At 43.1% G+C, this 23,007-nt stretch overlaps 1 protein-coding gene across 5 annotated transcripts in view; it reads right to left on the bottom strand.

The window, feature by feature from the left end:
• The window catches only part of LOC121546156 (arginine-glutamic acid dipeptide repeats protein-like), a 339,630-nt gene that overhangs the window by 205,199 nt on the left and 111,424 nt on the right, over nt 1-23,007 (bottom strand). For all 5 annotated transcript variants that reach the window (XM_045209565.1, XM_045209566.1, XM_045209564.1 and 2 more), the window contains one exon: nt 3,897-4,422. In XM_045209565.1, the coding sequence (XP_045065500.1) occupies nt 3,897-4,278 (382 nt within the window). In that variant the 5' untranslated portion in view covers nt 4,279-4,422. The remainder of the gene's footprint in view (nt 1-3,896; nt 4,423-23,007) is intronic.

The following is a 23,007-nucleotide window of genomic DNA, read 5'->3' as shown; positions in this document are numbered from 1 at the left end:
GTGTGTGTGTGTGTGTGTGTGTGTTATGTTTCAATGGAGTCCCTGTCAAGGAACAAGGCTTCTCTCTGACGGAGAGAGTGATGTCTTTTTCAAGGACTTACTGATACTAACAGAGAGATAATGCTGTGAACCAGATTATTCCCCAGGGATGGTAAGGTGTGTGTACCACAGCCACGTTAAGCACAGACAGGGTAATACTTCCATACTACACTACAGTGCATTGGGAAAGTATTCAGACCCCTTCCCTTCTTTCCACATTTTGTTACGTTACAGCCTTATTCTAAAATTGATTAAATAAAACATTTTCCTCAATCAATCTACACACAATACCCCATAATGACAAAGCAAAAACAGGTTATACCATTTTTCTAATTTATTACTTATTTACATAAGTATTCAGACCCTTTACTCAGTACTTTGTTGAAGCACCTTTGGCAGTGATTACAGCCTCCGAGTCTTCTTTGGTATGACGCTACAAGCTTGGCACACCCGTATTTGGGGAGTTTCTCCCATTCTTCTCTGCAGATCCTCTCAAGCTCTGTCAGGTTGGATGGGGAGCATCGCTGCACAGCTATTTTCAGGTCTCTCCAGAGATGTTCGATCGGGTTCAATTCCGGGCTCTGGCTGGGCCACTCAAGAACATTCAGAGACTTGTCCCGAAGCCACTCCTGCGTTGTCTTGGCTGTGTGCTTAGGGTCGTTGTCCTGTTGGAAGGTGAACCTTCGCCCCAGTCTGAGGTCCTGAGTGCTCTGGAGCAGGTTTTCATCAAGGATTTCTCTGTACTTTGCTCCGTTCATCTTTCCCTTGATTCTGACTAGTCTCCCAGTCCCTGCCGCTGAAAAACATCCCCACAGCATGATGCTGCCAGGTTTCCTCCAGACGTGACGCTTGGCATTTAGGCCAAATAGTTCAATCTTGGTTTCATCAGAACAGAGAATCTTGTTTCTCATGGTCTGAGAGTCCTTTAGATGCCTTTTGGCAAACTCCAAGTGTGCTGTCATGTGCCTTTTACTGAGGAGTGGCTTCCGTCTGGCCACTCTACCATAAAGGCCTGATTAGTGGAGTGCTGCAGAGATGGTTGTCCTTCTGGAAGCTTCTCCCATCTCCACAGAGGAACTCTAGAGCTCTGTCAGAGTGACCATAGGGTTCTTAGTCACCTCCCTGACCAAGGCCCTTCTCCCCCGATTGCTCAGTTTGGCCAGGCGGCCAGCTCTAGGAAGAGTCTTGGTGGTTCCAAACTTCTCCATTTAAGAATGATGGAGGCCACTGTGTTCTTGGGGAGCTTCAATGCTGCAGACATTTTTTGGTATCCTTCCCCAGATCTGTGCCTCGACACAATCCTGTCTCGGAGCTCTTCGGACAATTCCTTCGACCTCATGGCTTGGTTCTTGCTCTGACATGCACTGTCAACTGTGGGACCTTATATAGACAGGTGTGTGCCTTTCCAAATCATGTCCAATCAATTGAATTTACCACAGGTGGACTCCAATCAAGTTGTAGAAACATCTCAAGGATGATCAATGGAAACAGGATGCACCTGAGCTCAATTTCGAGTCTCATAGCATGGGTCTGAATACGTACGTAAAGGTATTGCTGTTCTTTATTTGTAACAAATGTGCAAGAAATTTAAAAAAAAACAGTTTTCTCTTTCATTGTGGGGTATTGTGTGTAGATTGATGAGGAAAAATGTAATTTAATCAATTTTAGAATAAGGCTGTAACGTAACAAAATGTGGTAAAAGTCAAGGGGTCTGAATACTTTCCGAATGCACTGTACATCTCTTGAGTCTTTAGCCGTTAAAAGGGGAATGGGGGTGAGGGGAACAATAACACATTGGCTGTAATAATTGCATGTGTTCATATTAAATAACTAAGCACGGCAGCGACCGTCGGCTACTTGACCTTTTCCTTCCTGCCAGATAAATGAAAGACATGCCATTGTTGATGGGTTCAGATAGCTGAGCCAGCCAGAACCTGCTGTAACAGAGAGGAAACCGCTGCAGAGCAAGCTCTCGCTCTCGCTCTCCCTCCCTCCCTCCCTCCCTCCCTCCCTCCCTCCCTCCCACAGCACAGACAGAGAGCCGGGTTTGGACATGCCCCCCCCCCTCCTAAGTTTGATGTTCAACCAATTTAGAAACAGCAGGTGAAGAAGCTCTGTATCAAATAGCACCCTATTCCCTATATATAGTGTCCTACTTTTGACCAGGGCCCCCCCCAACACGATACTATCGCCATACTTAGGTGCTGATACGATAAGTATTGTGATTCTCACAATTCTATATGTGTTACGATTCGATACTGCGATGTTATTGTGATTTCATGTTCCAAACATATTTGCTTCCTACACGTCTGCTGCAGAGACGAGAGAGCATTAGAAAATGAGTTTTGATCAGTCATGGAAATAAAAGTGTTGAAAACACGTCGGCTCACTATTTATTGTAACAGCTATAGGATGCAAACTACCAGAGTTTTGGATTTTATTTTAATTTGATAATTTTGAGTCAAATATCGATATAATTTTTTTTTTACATTTACATTTTTTGTCATTTAGCAGACGCTCTTATCCAGAGCGACTTATAGGAGCAATTAGGGTTAAGTGCCTTGCTCAAGGGCAAAGACAGATTTTTCACCTAGTCGGCTCGGGGATTAGAACCAGCGACCTTTCGGTTACTGGCACAACGCTCTTACCCACTAAGCTACCTGCCGCCCTCGTCCAAAAATAAGATTGCAATATGTAACTGTAGAGATTTCCCCCCATCACTAATAAATCTGGCTATATCGTTATCACATTTCTTTGCTTTTATTAAGGTCATTGACTTAACCATAATTTATTTTTGTTTAATGACTAAACATTAAAAGGCAACTGAGCCAGAGACTTCTCGAACTGATAGATCAAAATTAGCCTACATGCTGTCGTCTGGAGAGGTATTCTGATTCTAGTGAAAATCTGATTATTATTGAAGACCAAAACCAGTAGACCTACAAGCTAATCAGAGCAAATGGAGTGTGGTAAACTGTTCATTCAACTGTGTAGCTTAGACTGAACTGCAGCAGGACATCACAAGGCAAACTAGGCCCATTTTATTTTTATTTTATATAAATACAGATTTCTAGGGGTATGCTACAAAAAGGGGTATGCTACAAAGAGGGGTATGCTACAAAGAGGGGTATGCTACAAAGAGGGGTATGCTACAAAGAGGGGTATGCTACAAAGAGGGGTATGCTACAAAGAGCGGTATGCTACAAAGAGGGGTATGCTACAAAGCAAGATCAATGACTTAGCCAGCTAACTTGCCTAAATATTCTGAAATAACTAATGTATTGTTTTTATAAAAAGATAATCTTGAAATAGGCATGTCTGATTGACCCGACAACCAAAAACACATCTTTAGTTTAGCTTTCCTAACGAACCAGAACTTTGTTTATCAAAGTTAGCTGGCTAACTCATTGATCCTGCTTTTTAGTATAACCTTTAGCTCCCGGGGGATAAGCCCGACCCTGGGTATAATAATCATTGCATTAATATAAAAAAGTATCAGAAAACAAAGATATTAAGTGTAGAATTCTCTAGTCTGATATTTTAAAAGGGGGAATGTGGCTTTCTGGAATGTGGCTAGATTTGAGGAATGCGTCTCAAACTTGTCTGCTACCAATTAGATAAAAGGGGAATTAGAAACAATGTATGTCGAAAATACACATTTCCAATTGGCATTGAACAATAAAGTATTGTTTTGACGTAACAGCAAGTCTGTTGACAAAAACATATATTTCTCTACAGACCTAGGTTGTATTATCTTGGCCTGAGGCGTCTTTCAGGAGAAAAGCAAACACTACATGATGATATTTGTTGCCAAAGAGATGGAGACTTAAAACGTAATAATAATTAATTAAACTTACCGCCAGGTCTGTAAACAACGTCGTCTTCAGTAATGAAGGAAGTGATCTCTCCGTTCTCCATCCGTTCATACCTCGACTTCTTCTTAATCATCTTCTTCTTTCCCTTCTTCCCTGACTCCTCCCCCATCCCCATGTTGACCCCGCCTACTCCCCCGGCCACTCCCCTGTTCTCATTATCCTCGTCCTCGCTCTCGGCGTAGTTCTTAGCTCCGCCCTCCAGCGTGCAGCTGCGGCGCGGCCGAGAGCTCTCGCTCTCCCTGGAGGCTTTGTCCCTCTTGTCTCGGTCTCTGTCCCGCTCCCTGTCTCGGTCTCTGTCCCGCTCCCGGTCTCGGTCTCTGTCCCTGTCCTTTTCCCTGTCTGGCTTGTCTTTGTCCGCGGTCATGATTCGCCACGTGCCTTCCTCAGTCCTCTCACGGCTGGGCCTCCGTGAAAGGTAGACTGTGAGCCTGGGCTTCAGTCTTCTGAATTTACCAATCAAATCCAGGGAAAATTCAGCCACACCAACAACCCCAGTGTTTCAGAAAAGCTGTGAAGACAGAAGACAGACAGGGGAAACTGACATTAATGACTGGGTAATACTTCAATACGATAAGATCACATTTCAGTCAGGAGCTGGGCTCTGGTCAAAAGTAGTGCACTATATAGGGAATAGGGTGCCATTTGGAACACAAAAACAGTTCTATAGGCTTTCTTTGTGCAGCATACTACTGGGCTCTTCCCTGACAGACGAGTACCAGGGGAGGGGGGAGAGCTGCTACAGAGCCCACAGTCTAGAGGCCTCTGCTGGGCTCTTCCCTGACAGACGAGTACCAGGGGAGGGGGGAGAGCTGCTACAGAGCCCACAGTCTAGAGGCCTCTGCTGGGCTCTTCCCTGACAGACGAGTACCAGGGGAGGGGGGAGAGCTGCTACAGAGCCCACAGTCTAGAGGCCTCTGCTGGGCTCTTCCCTGACAGACGAGTACCAGGGGAGGGGGGAGAGCTGTTACAGAGCCCACGGTCTAGAGGCCTCTGCTGGGCTCTTCCCTGACAGACGAGTACCAGGGGAGGGGGGATAGCTGCTACAGAGCCCACAGTCTAGAGGCCTCTGCTGGGCTCTTCCCTGACAGACGAGTACCAGGGAGGGGGAGAGCTGCTACAGAGCCCACAGTCTAGAGGCCTCTGCTGGGCTCTTCCCTGACAGACGAGTACCAGGGGAGGGGGGAGAGCTGTTACAGAGCCCACAGTCTAGAGGCCTCTGCTGGGCTCTTCCCTGACAGACGAGTACCAGGGGAGGGGGGAGAGCTGTTACAGAGCCCACAGTCTAGAGGCCTCTGCTGGGCTCTTCCCTGACAGACGAGTACCAGAGGAGGGGGGAGAGCTGCTACAGAGCCCACAGTCTAGAGGCCTCTGCTGGGCTCTTCCCTGACAGACGAGTACCAGGGGAGGGGGGAGAGCTGCTACAGAGCCCACAGTCTAGAGGCCTCTGCTGGGCTGCTGAGCAGAGCAGACCTCGATTCAGACACTATTCGAAATCTATTGGATCCATCGCGCCAGACAAGCCCAATCAAGCACAGCTTAAGTAGCCTATTTGAAAATATTTCAAATAGTATTTGAAGCCAGGTCTAGTGCTGAGACTGGCTCAGTTTGTCTCCAGCCCTGCCTGCAGTCTATTTGGTTAGCTATGTGTCAGGTCTCCTAGCCGTGTTGTGTTGCTAATCTGCTACTGTCTCCTAGTCATGTTGTGTTGCTAATCCCATGTAAGAGATTCTCCGGTACTTTTGTGTTCTTTTTAGTCAGTAGTTCTAAAATTTGCGCTCACAAGCCAAAAGTGGTCCCCGACAATTGCGTATTACATCACATTTGTGACTCGTTTCAGGAAACTAGGCGTATGTCATGGGTCACTACTTCACAGGAGAGCCATTTGAATGTAAACATTTAAATGTTTTATCAAAATGCGATTTTTGGCAGAAATGCCTTCTGGAATATGTGAACTGTCATGTGCCTTAATAACAAACTTGTATGCCATCTGTAAATACGAATACAATTGTTAAAATTATGAGCCTAGTTGGTTAAACCACAGAAAAATACCGGTCTCCGGATTACATCTTCAAACGAAGGGCAACCATGGCATCCGTGACAGAGAGGGAGACACGTCCATCCATGTATACGGGTAAGATAGTCTAGCTAGCTACATTTTCAGATATTACACGTTTCTAATTTTGACTGTAAGTGGTTTCATTTCAAGTTAAAGTGTACCGTTAGCTCGCTAGCTAACGTTACGTGTATGCTCTTATTATTCGTATCTCAGAGCCATTTGCTTTCTAACATTGAACCTGGTTGGTTAGCTACCTGCAGATTAATGCAGGGTAGTAACGTCATGAGTTGGGATTATGGTTAATTGTTTAACTAGCTAGCTTACGTTACATGTATGATTTGACATATTTACCTAGGTAGGATAATTGTTTACCTAGCTAGCTACATGTCTTAACAAAAGACTACACTATGCAAGTAACCATTTCAGGTGCATTCATAAATTCAGCCTGAGTATGCCAGAGTGCAGAATAACTGATGAAATTACGAACGCACAACACCCGTTGAATATGGCCGGTGTCAGTAAACGTCGGCAAAAAAGCGTAATTAAATTGTTGCCTGCAGCACAGTTACGGTAACCAACGCTCTGGATAACATGAAAACAGCCTAAGCAGCTCTGCTAGGGCGAGTAAAATGGTCAGTGGGGTGCTGGTTAGGCTGTTTTCATGTTATCCAGAGGTAAACAATGAACCATAATCCCAATCTTTTGTCTGGAAGTAGCTAGCAAGCTAGCCAACGTTAGCCAGTTAGCTTGGGTGCTTGACTGCCGTTGTGAGGTCAGAACGCTCAGATCAACCCAACTCATCGGCCAGAGCGTCCAGTGTGCGCTCTGAACGCCCCGAGAGCGAAACGAGATGGGTGGGGCTAAAGCTTAAGAGGGTGTGAACGATGATGAATGAGTGTAGACAAAGAAGAGCTCTTCAGTAGGTACCAAAACATTCAAAAGCCATTTACTCAAAAGTGAGATTACAAGTTTATCAACTTTCAAAGCAGAATTACTTTCCCATTGTTCCCTTAAATGCAGTGTATGATATACCATTTTGTAGCTCTGTGTCTCTGCTTTCATCCAATGGAAAAAACACAATTTCAAATGTAGCTACATAACACCGAATCAAGGTGCACCGAAGCATTACTCTCTCTCTCGCTCTCGCTCGGCTGTGTGTGGATCTTGCTAGCTGTTACTCAAATGGCGAGGGGCTGAAGCTCATTGGCTGAAACTCAAATTGCTAGGGTGCTGGCCCACGTGTGGGGGAAAATGGTGCCGCACAGCTACCAGGAAAGTCACTTTCAAACTAGGGATTTCCGGGCTAATTGAGGTAAAACAGTAATTCTGCTCATAAATGATGTATGAACTTCATAATGACTCATCCAGCACAAAGCGGGACAAAAAAAATCAAAAAGACTTTTCGCTAATGTTCCAGAGCATGTCTTTAAAAGGTAGAATCCGTAGTCGCTACATCCATTTTTGGACTACATGAATGATATATACTCATTGATTCTTGAAGAATCTAACTTATAAATGCCTCGTGAGGTTAGGTCATCTGTCGTACCCCATCAGAACCCAAAATGGAAGCTTGTTTTACTCCAGTGTTTGTAAACAATGTAAATGTACACAAACAGTGTACAGCCTCAAAACACGGTTCAAACTATAGTGTTGATATCATGGATGGTCAGTCCTTGTATCCATAGCTACGTCTATGCGTTTGAGAGTGGTTCCATTTCTCCAGCCCCGTCCCTCAGCTGTTTACCAAAACAGGGCTGATATAGTTATAGTGTCCAGATTTCAGTTTCCATTTAACCCATCTGAACACTAGCCTACAATTCCCTTGACGTCACCATGAGACTATTTGAAGTCCCCGTCTTGTGACTATCGAATTTGTATGGCGCCTCACAATCATCACACATAGCATAGGCACTGCTATCCTGTTTTACCACATCTTTCCCAAACGTTTTCAACTCTCCATTTCGCAGCTTTCTCATATTGAATTAAACTCCGACATTGTCCTTTTTATCGCAGTGGATAGACATAAAATTGTTCTGTCCGTTCCCAAAAGTGTTTGGTGATTGGCGTGTAGGTTGTTATTTGGTAGTTCTCTTACTGGCCGTTGTTTGCTTTTTCCCACCTGAGATCACCTAGAAATAGTTATTACAGCCCCCTGAGATCACCTAGAAATAGTTATTACAGCCCCCTGAGATCACCTAGAAATAGTTATTACAGCCTCCTGAGGTCACCTAGAAATAGTTATTACAGCCCCCTGAGATCACCTAGAAATAGTTAGTTATTACAGCCCCCTGAGATCACCTAGAAATAGTTAGTTATTACAGCCCCCTGAGATCACCTAGAAATAGTTATTACAGCCCCCTGAGATCACCTAGAAATAGTTATTACAGCCCCCTGAGATCACCTAGAAATAGTTATTACAGCCCCCTGAGATCACCTAGAAATAGTTATTACAGCCCCCCGAGATCACCTAGAAATAGTTATTACAGCCCCCCGAGATCACCTAGAAATAGTTATTACAGCCCCCTGAGATCACCTAGAAATAGTTATTACAGCCCCCCGAGATCACCTAGAAATAGTTATTACAGCCCCCCGAGATCACCTAGAAATAGTTATTACAGCCCCCTGAGATCACCTAGGAATAGTTATTACAGCCCCCCGAGATCACCTAGGAATAGTTATTACAGCCCCCTGAGATCACCTAGAAATAGTTATTACAGCCCCCCGAGATCACCTAGAAATAGTTATTACAGCCCCCTGAGGTCACCTAGAAATAGTTATTACAGCCCCCCGAGATCACCTAGAAATAGTTATTACAGCCCCCTGAGATCACCTAGAAATAGTTATTACAGCCCCCTGAGATCACCTAGAAATAGTTATTACAGCCCCCCGAGATCACCTAGAAATAGTTATTACAGCCCCCTGAGATCACCTAGAAATAGTTATTACAGCCCCCCGAGATCACCTAGAAATAGTTATTACAGCCCCCTGAGATCACCTAGAAATAGTTATTACAGCCCCCCGAGATCACCTAGAAATAGTTATTACAGCCCCCTGAGGTCACCTAGAAATAGTTATTACAGCCCCCGAGATCACCTAGAAATAGTTATTACAGCCCCCTGAGATCACCTAGAAATAGTTATTACAGCCCCCTGAGATCACCTAGAAATAGTTATTACAGCCCCCCGAGATCACCTAGAAATAGTTATTACAGCCCCCCGAGATCACCTAGAAATAGTTAGTTATTACAGCCCCCTGAGATCACCTAGAAATAGTTATTACAGCCCCCTGAGATCACCTAGAAATAGTTATTACAGCCCCCTGAGATCACCTAGAAATAGTTATTACAGCCCCCTGAGATCACCTAGAAATAGTTATTACAGCCCCCGAGATCACCTAGAAATAGTTATTACAGCCCCCGAGATCACCTAGAAATAGTTATTACAGCCCCCTGAGATCACCTAGAAATAGTTATTACAGCCCCCGAGATCACCTAGGAATAGTTATTACAGCCCCCCGAGATCACCTAGAAATAGTTATTACAGCCCCCTGAGATCACCTAGAAATAGTTATTACAGCCCCCGAGATCACCTAGAAATAGTTATTACAGCCCCCTGAGATCACCTAGAAATAGTTATTACAGCCCCCTGAGATCACCTAGAAATAGTTATTACAGCCCCCTGAGATCACCTAGAAATAGTTATTACAGCCTCCTGAGATCACCTAGAAATAGTTATTACAGCCCCCTGAGATCACCTAGAAATAGTTATTACAGCCCCCTGAGATCACCTAGAAATAGTTATTACAGCCCCCTGAGATCACCTAGAAATAGTTATTACAGCCCCCTGAGATCACCTAGAAATAGTTATTACAGCCCCCTGAGATCACCTAGAAATAGTTATTACAGCCCCCTGAGATCACCTAGAAATAGTTATTATTACAGGAATGGTTTTCAGCAGAATTCGAGTGAAATGTTTGACAACTGCACTACTCTCCCCGACACGACAGCAGCCTGTTATCTGGAGTGTGTGTGAGAGTGTGACTATGTTTACGAGTGTGTACGTGTGTGTTTGTAGTACACCAACTGACAGGGCAGCTGCTCTTGTTTTTAGCTTCAACACAAACACCAGGGCTGATTACAGCCCTGCAGCCGCCACGGCTACTATTAATCACCTAATGATGAGTTACCACGACGACCGCTGGGCCGCAGACACACACACACCTTATATTCACACACACACACACACACACACACACACCCCTTATATACACACACACACAGTACACACGTCAGTCTGCCAAAATCCATCTCTCACCCTTGTGGGTGTCCGTATCACATGTCTGTCCTGGGGGTGTGAGGGACCGGAGCTATGATGGGATACTGCAGCTCTCGGTCTAATCCCAGCTCGTCTCTGGGTGAGGGACCTGGAGCTATGATGGGATACTGCAGCTCTCGGTCTAATCCCAGCTCGTCTCTGGGTGAGGGACCGGAGCTATGATGGGATACTGCAGCTCTCGGTCTAATCCCAGCTCGTCTCTGGGTGAGGGACCTGGAGCTATGATGGGATACTGCAGCTCTCGGTCTAATCCCAGCTCGTCTCTGGGTGAGGGACCGGAGCTATGATGGGATACTGCAGCTCTCGGTCTAATCCCAGCTCGTCTCTGGGTGAGGGACCGGAGCTATGATGGGATACTGCAGCTATGATGGGATACTGCAGCTATGATGGGATACTGGAGCTCTCGGTCTAATCCCAGCTCGTCTCTGGGTGAGGGACCGGAGCTATGATGGGATACTGCAGCTCTCGGTCTAATCCCAGCTCGTCTCTGGGTGAGGGACCGGAGCTATGATGGGATACTGCAGCTATGATGGGATACTGCAGCTATGATGGGATACTGCAGCTCTCGGTCTAATCCCAGCTCGTCTCTGGGAAACCCACCGCAGGATAGGTGCTATAGACACTAACCACAGAAACGCCATGTAGGCTAGGCTACGCTACGCTAATCTGATCAGTTGAATAACACCCCTTCATCTGAAATCAGGATTTAAACATTTGCAAATGTTAGGTTACCCTCTTTAGTAATAGCCTGTTTTCTGAGCAGAAGAACAGACATTTTTTCCACTAATTGTCTAAAAATGAGACAAATAATAATAAGAGACAAATTCTCTCATAAATGACCAAACTAAATTAGAGTGGGGAAAAACTGTGGCTGAAACAGGAACAGTAATAATGTAATATCGTAGCATTTATATAATATTGAACTGTAATGTAATGTGGCATGTTATATTTAATGAACGGTAATAATGTTATAACGTAGCATGTTCTATAATAATGAACTGTAATAACGTAGCATGTTCTATAATAATGAACTGTAATAACGTAGCATGTTCTGTAATAATGAACTGTAATAACGTAGCATGTTCTATAATAATGAACTGTAATAACGTAGCATGTTCTATAATAATGAACTGTAATAACGTAGCATGTTCTGTAATAATTAACTGTAATAACGTAGCATATTCTGTAATAATGAACTGTAATAACGTAGCATGTTCTGTAATAATGAACTGTAATAACGTAGCATGTTCTGTAATAATGAACTGTAATAACGTAGCATGTTCTATCATAATGAACTGTAATAACGTAGCATGTTCTATCATAATGAACTGTAATAACGTAGCATGTTCTGTAATAATGAACTGTAATAACGTAGCATGTTCTATAATAACGAACTGTAATAACGTAGCATGTTCTATAATAACGAACTGTAATAACGTAGCATGTTCTGTAATAATGAACTGTAATAACGTAGCATGTTCTGTAATAACGAACTGTAATAACGTAGCATGTTCTGTAATAATGAACTGTAATAACGTAGCATGTTCTGTAATAATGAACTGTAATAACGTAGCATGTTCTGTAATAATGAACTGTTATAACGTAGCATGTTCTATAATAATGAACTGTAATAACGTAGCATGTTCTATAATAATGAACTGTAATAACGTAGCATGTTCTATAATAATGAACTGTAATAACGTAGCATGTTCTATAATAATGAACTGTAATAACGTAGCATGTTCTATAATAATGAACTGTAATAACGTAGCATGTTCTGTAATAATGAACTGTAATAACGTAGCATGTTCTATAATAATGAACTGTAATAACGTAGCATGTTCTATAATAATGAACTGTAATAACGTAGCATGTTCTATAATAATGAACTGTAATAACGTAGCATGTTCTGTAATAATGAACTGTAATAACGTAGCATGTTCTATAATAATGAACTGTAATAACGTAGCATGTTCTGTAATAATGAACTGTAATAACGTAGCATGTTCTGTAATAATGAACTGTAATAACGTAGCATGTTCTGTAATAATGAACTGTAATAACGTAGCATGTTCTATAATAATGAACTGTAATAACGTAGCATGTTCTGTAATAATGAACTGTAATAACGTAGCATGTTCTGTAATAATGAACTGTAATAACGTAGCATGTTCTGTAATAATGAACTGTAATAACGTAGCATGTTCTATAATAATGAACTGTAATAACGTAGCATGTTCTATAATAATGAACTGTAATAACGTAGCATGTTCTATAATAATGAACTGTAATAACGTAGCATGTTCTATAATAATGAACTGTAATAACGTAGCATGTTCTATAATAATGAACTGTAATAACGTAGCATGTTCTGTAATAATGAACTGTAATAACGTAGCATGTTCTATAATAATGAACTGTAATAACGTAGCATGTTCTATAATAATGAACTGTAATAACGTAGCATGTTCTGTAATAATGAACTGTAATAACGTAGCATGTTCTGTAATAATGAACTGTAATAACGTAGCATGTTCTATAATAATGAACTGTAATAACGTAGCATGTTCTATAATAATGAACTGTAATAACGTAGCATGTTCTGTAATAATGAACTGTAATAACGTAGCATGTTCTGTAATAATGAACTGTAATAACGTAGCATGTTCTGTAATAATGAACTGTAATAACGTAGCATGTTCTGTAATAATGAACTGTAATAACGTAGCATGTTCTGTAATAATGAACTGTAATAATGTAGCATGTTCTATAATAATGAACTGTAATAACGTAGCATGTTCTGTAATAATGAACTGTAATAACGTAGCATGTTCTGTAATAATGAACTGTAATAACGTAGCATGTTCTATAATAATGAACTGTAATAACGTAGCATGTTCTATAATAATGAACTGTAATAACGTAGCATGTTCTATAATAATGAACTGTAATAACGTAGCATGTTCTATAATAATGAACTGTAATAACGTAGCATGTTCTATAATAATGAACTGTAATAACGTAGCATGTTCTATAATAATGAACTGTAATAACGTAGCATGTTCTGTAATAATGAACTGTAATAACGTAGCATGTTCTGTAATAATGAACTGTAATAACGTAGCATGTTCTGTAATAATGAACTGTAATAACGTAGCATGTTCTATAATAATGAACTGTAATAACGTAGCATGTTCTATAATAATGAACTGTAATAACGTAGCATGTTCTATAATAATGAACTGTAATAACGTAGCATGTTCTATAATAATGAACTGTAATAACGTAGCATGTTCTGTAATAATGAACTGTAATAACGTAGCATGTTCTGTAATAATGAACTGTAATAACGTAGCATGTTCTATAATAATGAACTGTAATAATGTAGCATGTTCTATAATAATGAACTGTAATAACGTAGCATGTTCTGTAATAATGAACTGTAATAACGTAGCATGTTCTGTAATAACGAACTGTAATAACGTAGCATGTTCTATAATAATGAACTGTAATAACGTAGCATGTTCTATAATAATGAACTGTAATAACGTAGCATGTTCTATAATAACGAACTGTAATAATGTAACGTATTGACGGGCTGTAGAGAGAAAACCCAGCAGGCTCCCAGTGTGACTGATATAAACGGTTGCCTTGGTGACTGAATACCCTAAGAGAATGGTACTGTGAGGGCGTGAAAGGGGGCAGGTGAGCCTGGAAACAACTCCACATCAATCAATCACCACGATCCTCTCCGCAGAAAATAAAGACAAGAAAAAGAGAGAGAAAGAGAAGGTTTATCTTCAGGGTCTGAGATAACAGCATGCTACTTCACCATTCACATCCCTGTAATGGAGTCACCAGGCTAAACGAGCAGCCACACAGCCAGCAGCTCCTGCGCTTCAATAAAACACCATCCATTTCATCTTTAGAACATGTTTCAAATCGGGGATTTCTATTGGAGAATCAGTTTCTGCCCCATCTTCATACTGTCCCGTATTTGGGCCCTGGTCTAAAGTAGTGCACTATATAGGGAATAGGGTGACATTTGAGACGCACCCCTGGTAACCACAATGTTGTGGCTCTATTAGCAGTTAGCACATCCCCCCACGCACCAGCGGCCACCGAAAGTAGGTTTCTATTACTAAACACACACACACAGCGAGACATGGACACACACACACAGCGAGACATGGACACACACACACAGCGAGACATGGACAAACACACACACACACACACACACAGCGAGACATGGACACACACTTAACAAGCACACAATCACACACAGGCCCCCCTCCTCCTATAGGCTTTTAAGGCTTCATGGTGTTTTATTCATTCTAAATCACTCCCGCATTACTCACTCACACACACGTTAAATCTCCCAATGCCGTCGCAGTGGTTTAATCCAAACCTGGCACAGGATAAACATTCCATAATTGGCAGTCAGGTTTAACTGGCTAGTGACTATATGGAGGGGCAAAGCTGCTAGCAGTTTATCACATTTAAGTCATTATTACATGGTTGCAAATTATTTTATTTATAAAAGCTTATTTAACAACCCCCCCCCCAAAAAAAAGGTAGCCTATATCTAACAGCAATACTGAGCAAATAACAGGAAAAAGACAGCACAGAAGAATTGCTGCATATTCTGAGAGAGATTAGCCTAAATATGTTAGCTGAAGCTGGGAATGATTGCCACTTCATAATTCTCTGATCGAACAAAATATGATTGGCAAGGATTCGAGGCTGGGATTTAGTCGCAGAAGGATTTCAGAATGAAATACTCCCATGAATACAGATTAGCAGCAGTGTGAATAAATACAGCGAATACGTCCAAAGTGGCACCCTACTCCCTATATAGCGCCCTACTTTTGACCCAAGCCCATTGCGCTCTCATCAAAAGTAGTGCGCTATATTAGGGAACAGGGTGTCAATTTGAGACGCAAGCCAGTGTTGTTAACATTACGGGGGGTGAAGAAAAACCCTAGATCCTCAGAGGGCACTTTGTGTAGCATTAAACATGATGATGTTGAGATTAGCAGCATGTGTCAGTTTCAATACATTACTTAGTCTAATCTACTCTGATCTCATCTGATGTGATATCCAACACCAGGGTCCCAACAGCAGCACAATGAACGCCTGCACAGGAAGCAGGGTTTAGAACACACACACACAGGTCTACTCCACTTGTTCCTTGAATCCACTGACTGACAAGCAACAACCTATTTCCCTTCAGCGAATCAAGAGCAACGTACTAAGAAGTGCTACTTTTAGCCTCCATTTGGAGTTAGTTCAAGAGGTAACGGCAGTACTGTTGCAACGATAGCTCGAGGTCCCCTGTAGCTCAGTTGGTAGGGCATTGGCGCTTGCAACGCCAGGGTTGTGGGTTCGATTCCCACGGGGCGGGCGGCGGGGGGGATCAGTGTGGAAAATGTATGCACTCACTAACTGTAAGTCGCTCTGGATAAGGGCGTCTGCTAAATGACAAAAAATGTAAAATGTGTTCAAATATACAGCAGTCTAACTACAGTCTAGCTGGCTACTGAGGTGGAGGAAACCGTTTCTCCCACAGCACAACAGACAGCAGCCTAAAAATGAACTGAAACGAACATACTATTTGTCAACGCAATAGGAAACCTCTTTAAGCACTTTTAGCCACCTCAATCCAGCCTCAGCTCCTGAAAAAAAAAAAAAAAAAAAAAAAAGGTGGGGTTGTGTTCTAAAGCTCATCTACCAATTATCCCCTGTAAATGAGAAAGAGAGAGAGAGAGCAGTGCAGTGTGCATGAGGGCGCTCCTGAGAGCAGCGTCTGTTGGAGTAACTCCCTGTGTGTCATTGACAACGGCTACGTCCCAAAATGGCACCCTATTTCTTTTAAAGTGCACCATGCAGGGAATTGGGAGGCATTTGAGACACAACCCCTAATGCTATCGTAAATCTGCTTTCTTAAATTGCGTTTCACCAGAGAAACCAGTCTTTTAAATCGCCTTCTAAATTTATATTATTCCTACTATGAGCGGCTGATCTGAAGTGCTTGCTAGTATCTTTAGCGTCTAGGAAAGGGAATCGTCATTCATTTGACATTCATCCATTCAGCATTTAAAAAAAAAGGTGAGGCAGAGATCTGTAATGTGTGTCTGTGAAAACAAATCATACCAGAGACATTACGCCTAGTTAAGCCATAATCTGGTCATAACATTAGTATCTAAACCCCACCCAAGAAGATAGTTTATTGCTTGTCATGACAAGACATCTATCTACACAACATTATGATAACAGTTTTCAAGCCCCACCCAAGAAGATAAGTCTATTGCTTGTCATGACAAGACATTTCAGTCATTTAGCAGACGCTCTTTTCCAGAGCGACTTACAGGAGCAATTTAGGGTTAAGTGCCTTGCTCAAGGGATTCGAACCTTCCGGTTACTGGCCCAACGCTCTTAACTGCTAGGCTACCTGCCAACCCTGACGATTATCTTCACAACAACATTACGATAACACTAGTATTTAAACCCCACCCAAGAAGATACTGTCAAGGCATATACACAGAAACACATGGGATTTAATCGTCACTAGAAAATCCTACGTCTTGTCAAGGAAGGATTAATAAAGAATCACCAATGACCCTATACACAAAACAAAGACTGTTTGGTTGCTACTAGCGGTTGTTGTTGACAGTAGCAGCAAAGTCTTTGTTTGCTTGTTAATGAGATATAGAGAGAACATCTGCACTTCAAATAGCACCCTATTCACTACATAGTGCACGACTTTTGACCAGGGCCCATACTAAAATAAATTGAGCACTGTGTAGGAAATAGGGTGCCATTTGTAAAACCTAATGCGTCTACTATAGTCAATACAGGACTAAGATTGAATCGTACTACACCGGCTCTGACGCTCGTCGGATGTGGCAGGGCTTGAAAACTATTACAGACTACAAAAGGGAAGCACAGCCGCGAGCTGCCCAGTGACACAAGCCTAACAGACGAGCTAAACCACTTCTATGCTCGCTTCGAGGCAAGCAACACTGAAGCATTCATGAGAGCACCAGCTGTTCCGGATGACTATGTGATCACGCTCTCCGTAGCCGCTGTGAGTAAGACTTTTAAGCAGGTCAACATTCACAAGGCCGCAGGGCCAGACGGATTACCAGGACGTGTACTCCGAGCATGTGCTGACCAACTGGCAAGTGTCTTCACTGACATTTTCAACATGTCCCTGACTGAGTCTGTAATACCAACATGTTTCAAGCAGACCACCATAGTCCCCATGCCCAAGAACACTAAGATAACCTGCCTAAATGAATATCAACCCGTAGCACTGACGTCTGTAGCCATGAAGTGCTTTGAAAGGCTGGTCATGGCTCACAACACCATTATCGCAGAAACCCTAGACCCACTCCAATTTGCATACCGCCCCAACAGATCCACAGATGATGCACTCCACACTGCCCTTTCCCACCTGGACAAGAGGAACACCTACGTGAGAATGCTATTCATTGACTACAGCTCAGCGTTCAACACCATAGTGCCCTCAAAGCTCATCTCTAAGCTAAGGATCCTGGGACTAAATACCTCCCTCTGCAACTGGATCCTGGACTTCCTGACGGGCCGCCCCCAGGTGGTAAGGGTAGGTAACAACACATCTGCCACGCTGATCCTCAACACGGGGGCCCCTCAGGGGTGCGTGCTCAGTCCCCTCCTGTACTCCCTGTTCACCCATGACTGCATGGCCAGGCACGACTCCAACACCATCATTAAGTTTGCCGACGACACAACAGTGGTAGGCCTGATCACCGACAACAATGATACAGCCTATAGGGAGGAGGTCAGAGACCTGGCCGTGTGGTGCCAGGATAACAACCTTTCCCTCAACGTGACCAAGACATAGGAGATGATTGTGGACTACAGGAAAAAAAAGAGGACTGAGCACATCCCCATTCTTATCGACGGGGATGTAGTGGAACAGGTTGAGAGCTTCAAGTTCCTTGGTGTCCACATCACCAACGAACTATCATGGTCCAAACACACCAAGACAGTTGTGAAGAGGGCACGACAAAGCCAATTCCCCCTCAGGAGACTGAAAAGATTTGGCATGGGTCCTCAGATCCTCAAAAGGTTCTACAGCTGCACCATCGAGAGCATCCTGACTGGTTGCATTACCGCCTGGTATGGCAACTGCTCGGCCTCCGACCGCAAGGCACTACAGAGGGTAGTGCGTACGGTCCAGTACATCACTGGGGCCAAGCTTCCTGCCATCCAGGACCTCTATACCAGGCGGTGTCAGAGGAAGGCCCTCAAAATTGTCAAAGAATCCATCTCCTACTACTTCCTGTCTGATGTTCTTCTCTTTTAAACATCCTCCTCTCTGTCTATCAGCTTACCGATCCCATCCATCAAGTCAATTTTAACTGAAAAGAGGCTGTATTCACAGTAACACTGCCGTCCTCCGTTCTCAAGCTACTTCAGTAGAAACATGTAAACATAAACCATGTTTACAAAACAGAATAGACCTATATTTTATCTTGAGAGTACTGACACTAACAAAGGAAACAAATTAACACACATAGATTTAACTGTTGGATTGATAGCACTGAGGTTTCAAACCAACAACACAGAGAACCCAGTGAACCCACAACCACATCGACAGACATCTTTAAAAGAAGAGGAGGGCATCTTTAAAGAAGTGGAGGGCATCTTTAAAGAAGAGGAGGGCATCTTTAAAGAAGAGGAGGGCATCTTTAAAAGAAGAGGAGGGCATCTTTAAAAGAAGAGGAGGGCATCTTTAAAGAAGAGATCCCAGCAACAAGGCCATTAGGTCAGCACGCAAAACGATTTTTCCGCCCAAATTATTTCGCTGATCTGGTGGCAGGGCAGGCGCCCTCCTCTCCAAGCCCATCTAGGAGTAGACGGCGGTAGTGGAGGGAACTAGATGAGGGCCTGCACTGAAAAGCAACACACTATAATGGCTGGGCCAGAAGCACAGGTCTCCTACCTCCACCCCCCCTAGATACTAGGGAGATGGTATTACCTCTCATTAGAAAAGGCTTTTGGTTCGCCTCTCTACTCCTACAGCCGCTAGCTAACCACCACCCTAACCACCAAAGCAACTGTCTAAAAAGGGCACTTCTTTTCTCAGAAAAAGGCCTTACATCCTTCCTTTGTTACGTTCTCTCCCTCCCAGACAGTTCTAGGACAGTCCTCCCCCAGTGCCAGAACTAACATGTAGATGTGTAAAATAGTCAACACTACAGAAATACACCAGTAAGTCAAAATGCCTAATCAGGATTCACAAGTAGTCGTTTAGGAAGAGGGGGAGGTGGGTGCTTAGAGAGCAGTTAGCAGAACAGAGAGAACAAGTTTTTTATTTTTTTATTTCACCTTTATTTAACCAGGTAAGCCAGTTGAGAACACGTTCTCATTTACAACTGCGGCCTGGCCAAGATAAAGCAAAGCAGTGCGATAAAAAACAACAACACAGAGTTGCATATGGGGTAAAACAAAACATAAAGTCAAAAATACAACAGAAAATATATATACAGTGTGTGCGAATGTAGCAAGTTAAGTGTGCTCGCATACTCCTTTAAAACAAGAAAAGCGGCAATAGTACTGTTTGTCCATTTTGAGACGGCGTAGCCAGTATATACTTCCTCAAAATTGTCCGAATTAAATCTAAGATAAGTCATACATTTTGACGTTTTTGCAGAGAAGAGCTTAGTCGCGCAATTTTACACCGAACAAAAATAAATGCAACATGTAAAGTGTTGGTCCCATGTTTCATGAGCTGAAATAAAGATCCCAGACATTTTCCATAAGCACAAAAAGCTTATATTTCTTAAATTGTGCACAAATTTGTTTACATCCCTGTTAGTGAGCATTTCTCCTTTGCCAAAATAAGCCATCCACCTGACAGGTGTGGCATATCAAGAAGCTGATTAAACAGCATGATCATTACACAGGTGCACCTTGTGCTGGGGACAATAAAAGGCCACTAAAATATGCAGTTTTGTCACACAACACAATGTCACAGATGTCTCAAGTTGAGGGAGCGTGCAATTAGAATGCTGACTGCAGGAATGTCCACAAGAGCTGTTGACAGAGAACTTAATGTTCATTTCTCTACCATAAGCCGCCTCTCCAATGTAGTTTTAGAGAATTTGGCAGTACGTCCAACAAGCCTCACAACTGCAGACCTCGTGTATGACGTTGTGTGGTTTGCTGATGTCAACATTGTGAACAGAGTGCCCATTGTGGTGGTGGGGTTATGGTATGTGCAGGCATAACCAATGGACAACGAACACAATTGCATTTGAAATCGATGGCAATTTCAATGCACTGAGATATCGCGAAGAGATCCTGAGGCCAATTGTCGTGCCATTCATCTGCCGCCATCACCTCATGTTTCAGCATGATAATGCACGGCCCCATGTCGAAAGGATCTGTACACAATTTCTGGAAGCTGAAAATGTCCCAGCTCTTCCATGGCCTGCATACTAACCAGACATGTCACCCATTGAGCATGTTTAGGATGCTCTGCATTGACATGTACAACAGCGTGTTCCAGTTCCCGCCAATATCCAACAACTTCGCACAGCCATTGAAGAGGAGTGGGACAACATTCCACAGGCCACAATCAACAGCCTGATCAACTCTATGTGAAGGAGATGTGTCGCACTGCATGAGGTACATGGTGTTCACACCAGATACTGACTGGTTTTCTAATCCACCCCCCTTACCTTTTCTTTAAGGTATCTGTGAGTAACAGATGCATATCTGTATTCACAGTCATGTGAAATCCATAAATTAGGGCCTAATGAATGTATTTCAATTGACTGATTTCCTTATATGAACTGTAACTCAGTAAAATCTTTGAAATTGTTGCATGTTACGTTTATATTTTTGTTTCTCAATTTAAAAAATGTGCCTGAAAATGAATGACAACAAAGACTGTATTTAAGAATCCCTACTGTTGACCGATCACCGACAAAGGGGCGCAGACTTCGGCTCCGAACTTCGGCATGCCTCCAGAACAAATGTTGTGTACCCAAACAGCTGGAGAAAAAATAAATAAAAAAATGACCGAAGTCCAAAACGAACACACAAAAAAAAACGTCACAAAATGTCGGCAAAATATACGCACAAACTCTTACGAACTGTTGCGGCTGGGAAGCATGCACACGCCTTAAGGATGTTGAATCTGTCGCAAATGACAACCTATTTCCTATGGGCCCCTGGTCAAAAGCAGAGCATTAGACCAGAGTTGAGCTCCCTCTGTCCTCAGGAGAGCCAGGTCTGTTCTAGGCGAGTGGAGGCTGGCTTTAAAAGGTTTTAGTGTACCCCATCACACAGATGGTGTTTTTAAGTGGTAGTCTACAGTAGCCTAGCGATCTGCAGATTAGCTGTGAGCAGTGGAGTGTGAAATGGAGACTTGATCCCTAACTGATAGCGTAGCTCTGCCTCAAGCAAACACAGCCTGCTGCATTTTTTTGTCATAATTTGATAATGTCTAACAACTGTAATATATTTGTTTACATATCACATCCTTCACTGGGCAGAAATAACGCAGAACACAGGTGTAAAAATCGCAGTATCGAATCGCAATACATATAGAATCGTGATAATCGCAATGCATATCGTATTGGCACCTAAGTATCGTGGTAATATCGTATGGTGAGGTCCCTGGCAATTCCCTAAAAGCTTTAATTACCACCAGTGTTATACAGTATGAATCTACAGTAATGCTTTTTTAACCAGCACCACTTCATTACCACCAGCGTTATACAGTATGAATCTACAGTAATGCTTCTTTAACCAGCACCACTTCATTACCACCAGTGTTATACAGTATGAATCTACAGTAATGCTTCTTTAACCAGCACCACTTCATTACCACCAGCGTTATACAGTATGAATCTACAGTAATGCTTCTTTAACCAGCACCACTTCATTACCACCAGTGTTATACAGTATGAATCTACAGTAATGCTTCTTTAACCAGCACCACTTCATTACCACCAGTGTTATGAATCTACAGTAATGCTTCTTTAACCAGCACCACTTCATTACCACCAGTGTTATGAATCTACAGTAATGCTTCTTTAACCAGCACCACTTCATTACCACCAGTGTTATGAGTCAATGGTTGAGTAACCCCCCCCTCCTCCTCCCCCCTTATTGTGTTGAGGCACACCATATACTGCATCCATAAGTACTACATCAGCTGCGTACTACATCAGCTGCGTGCTACATCAGCTGCGTACTACATCAGCTGCGTACTACATCAGCTGCGTACTACATCAGCTGCGTACTACCATCAGCTGCGTACTACCATCAGCTGCGTACTACCATCAGCTGCGTGCTACATCAGCTGCGTGCTACATCAGCTGCGTGCTACATCAGCTGCGTACTACATCAGCTGCGTACTACATCAGCTGCGTACTACCATCAGCTGCGTGCTACATCAGCTGCGTGCTACATCAGCTGCGTGCTACATCAGCTGCGTGCTACATCAGCTGCGTGCTACATCAGCTGCGTACTACCATCAGCTGCGTACTACCATCAGCTGCGTACTACATCAGCTGCGTGCTACATCAGCTGCGTGCTACATCAGCTGCGTGCTACATCAGCTGCATACTACCATCAGCTGCGTGCTACATCAGCTGCGTGCTACATCAGCTGCGTGCTACATCAGCTGCATACTACCATC

The sequence above is a fragment of the Coregonus clupeaformis genome, chromosome 30 (genome assembly GCF_020615455.1).
Source record: "Coregonus clupeaformis isolate EN_2021a chromosome 30, ASM2061545v1, whole genome shotgun sequence".
Lineage (NCBI taxonomy): Eukaryota > Metazoa > Chordata > Actinopteri > Salmoniformes > Salmonidae > Coregonus > Coregonus clupeaformis.
The sequence above is the reverse complement of the archived record's forward strand: the minus strand, read 5'-3'. Positions and strand labels throughout refer to the sequence as shown.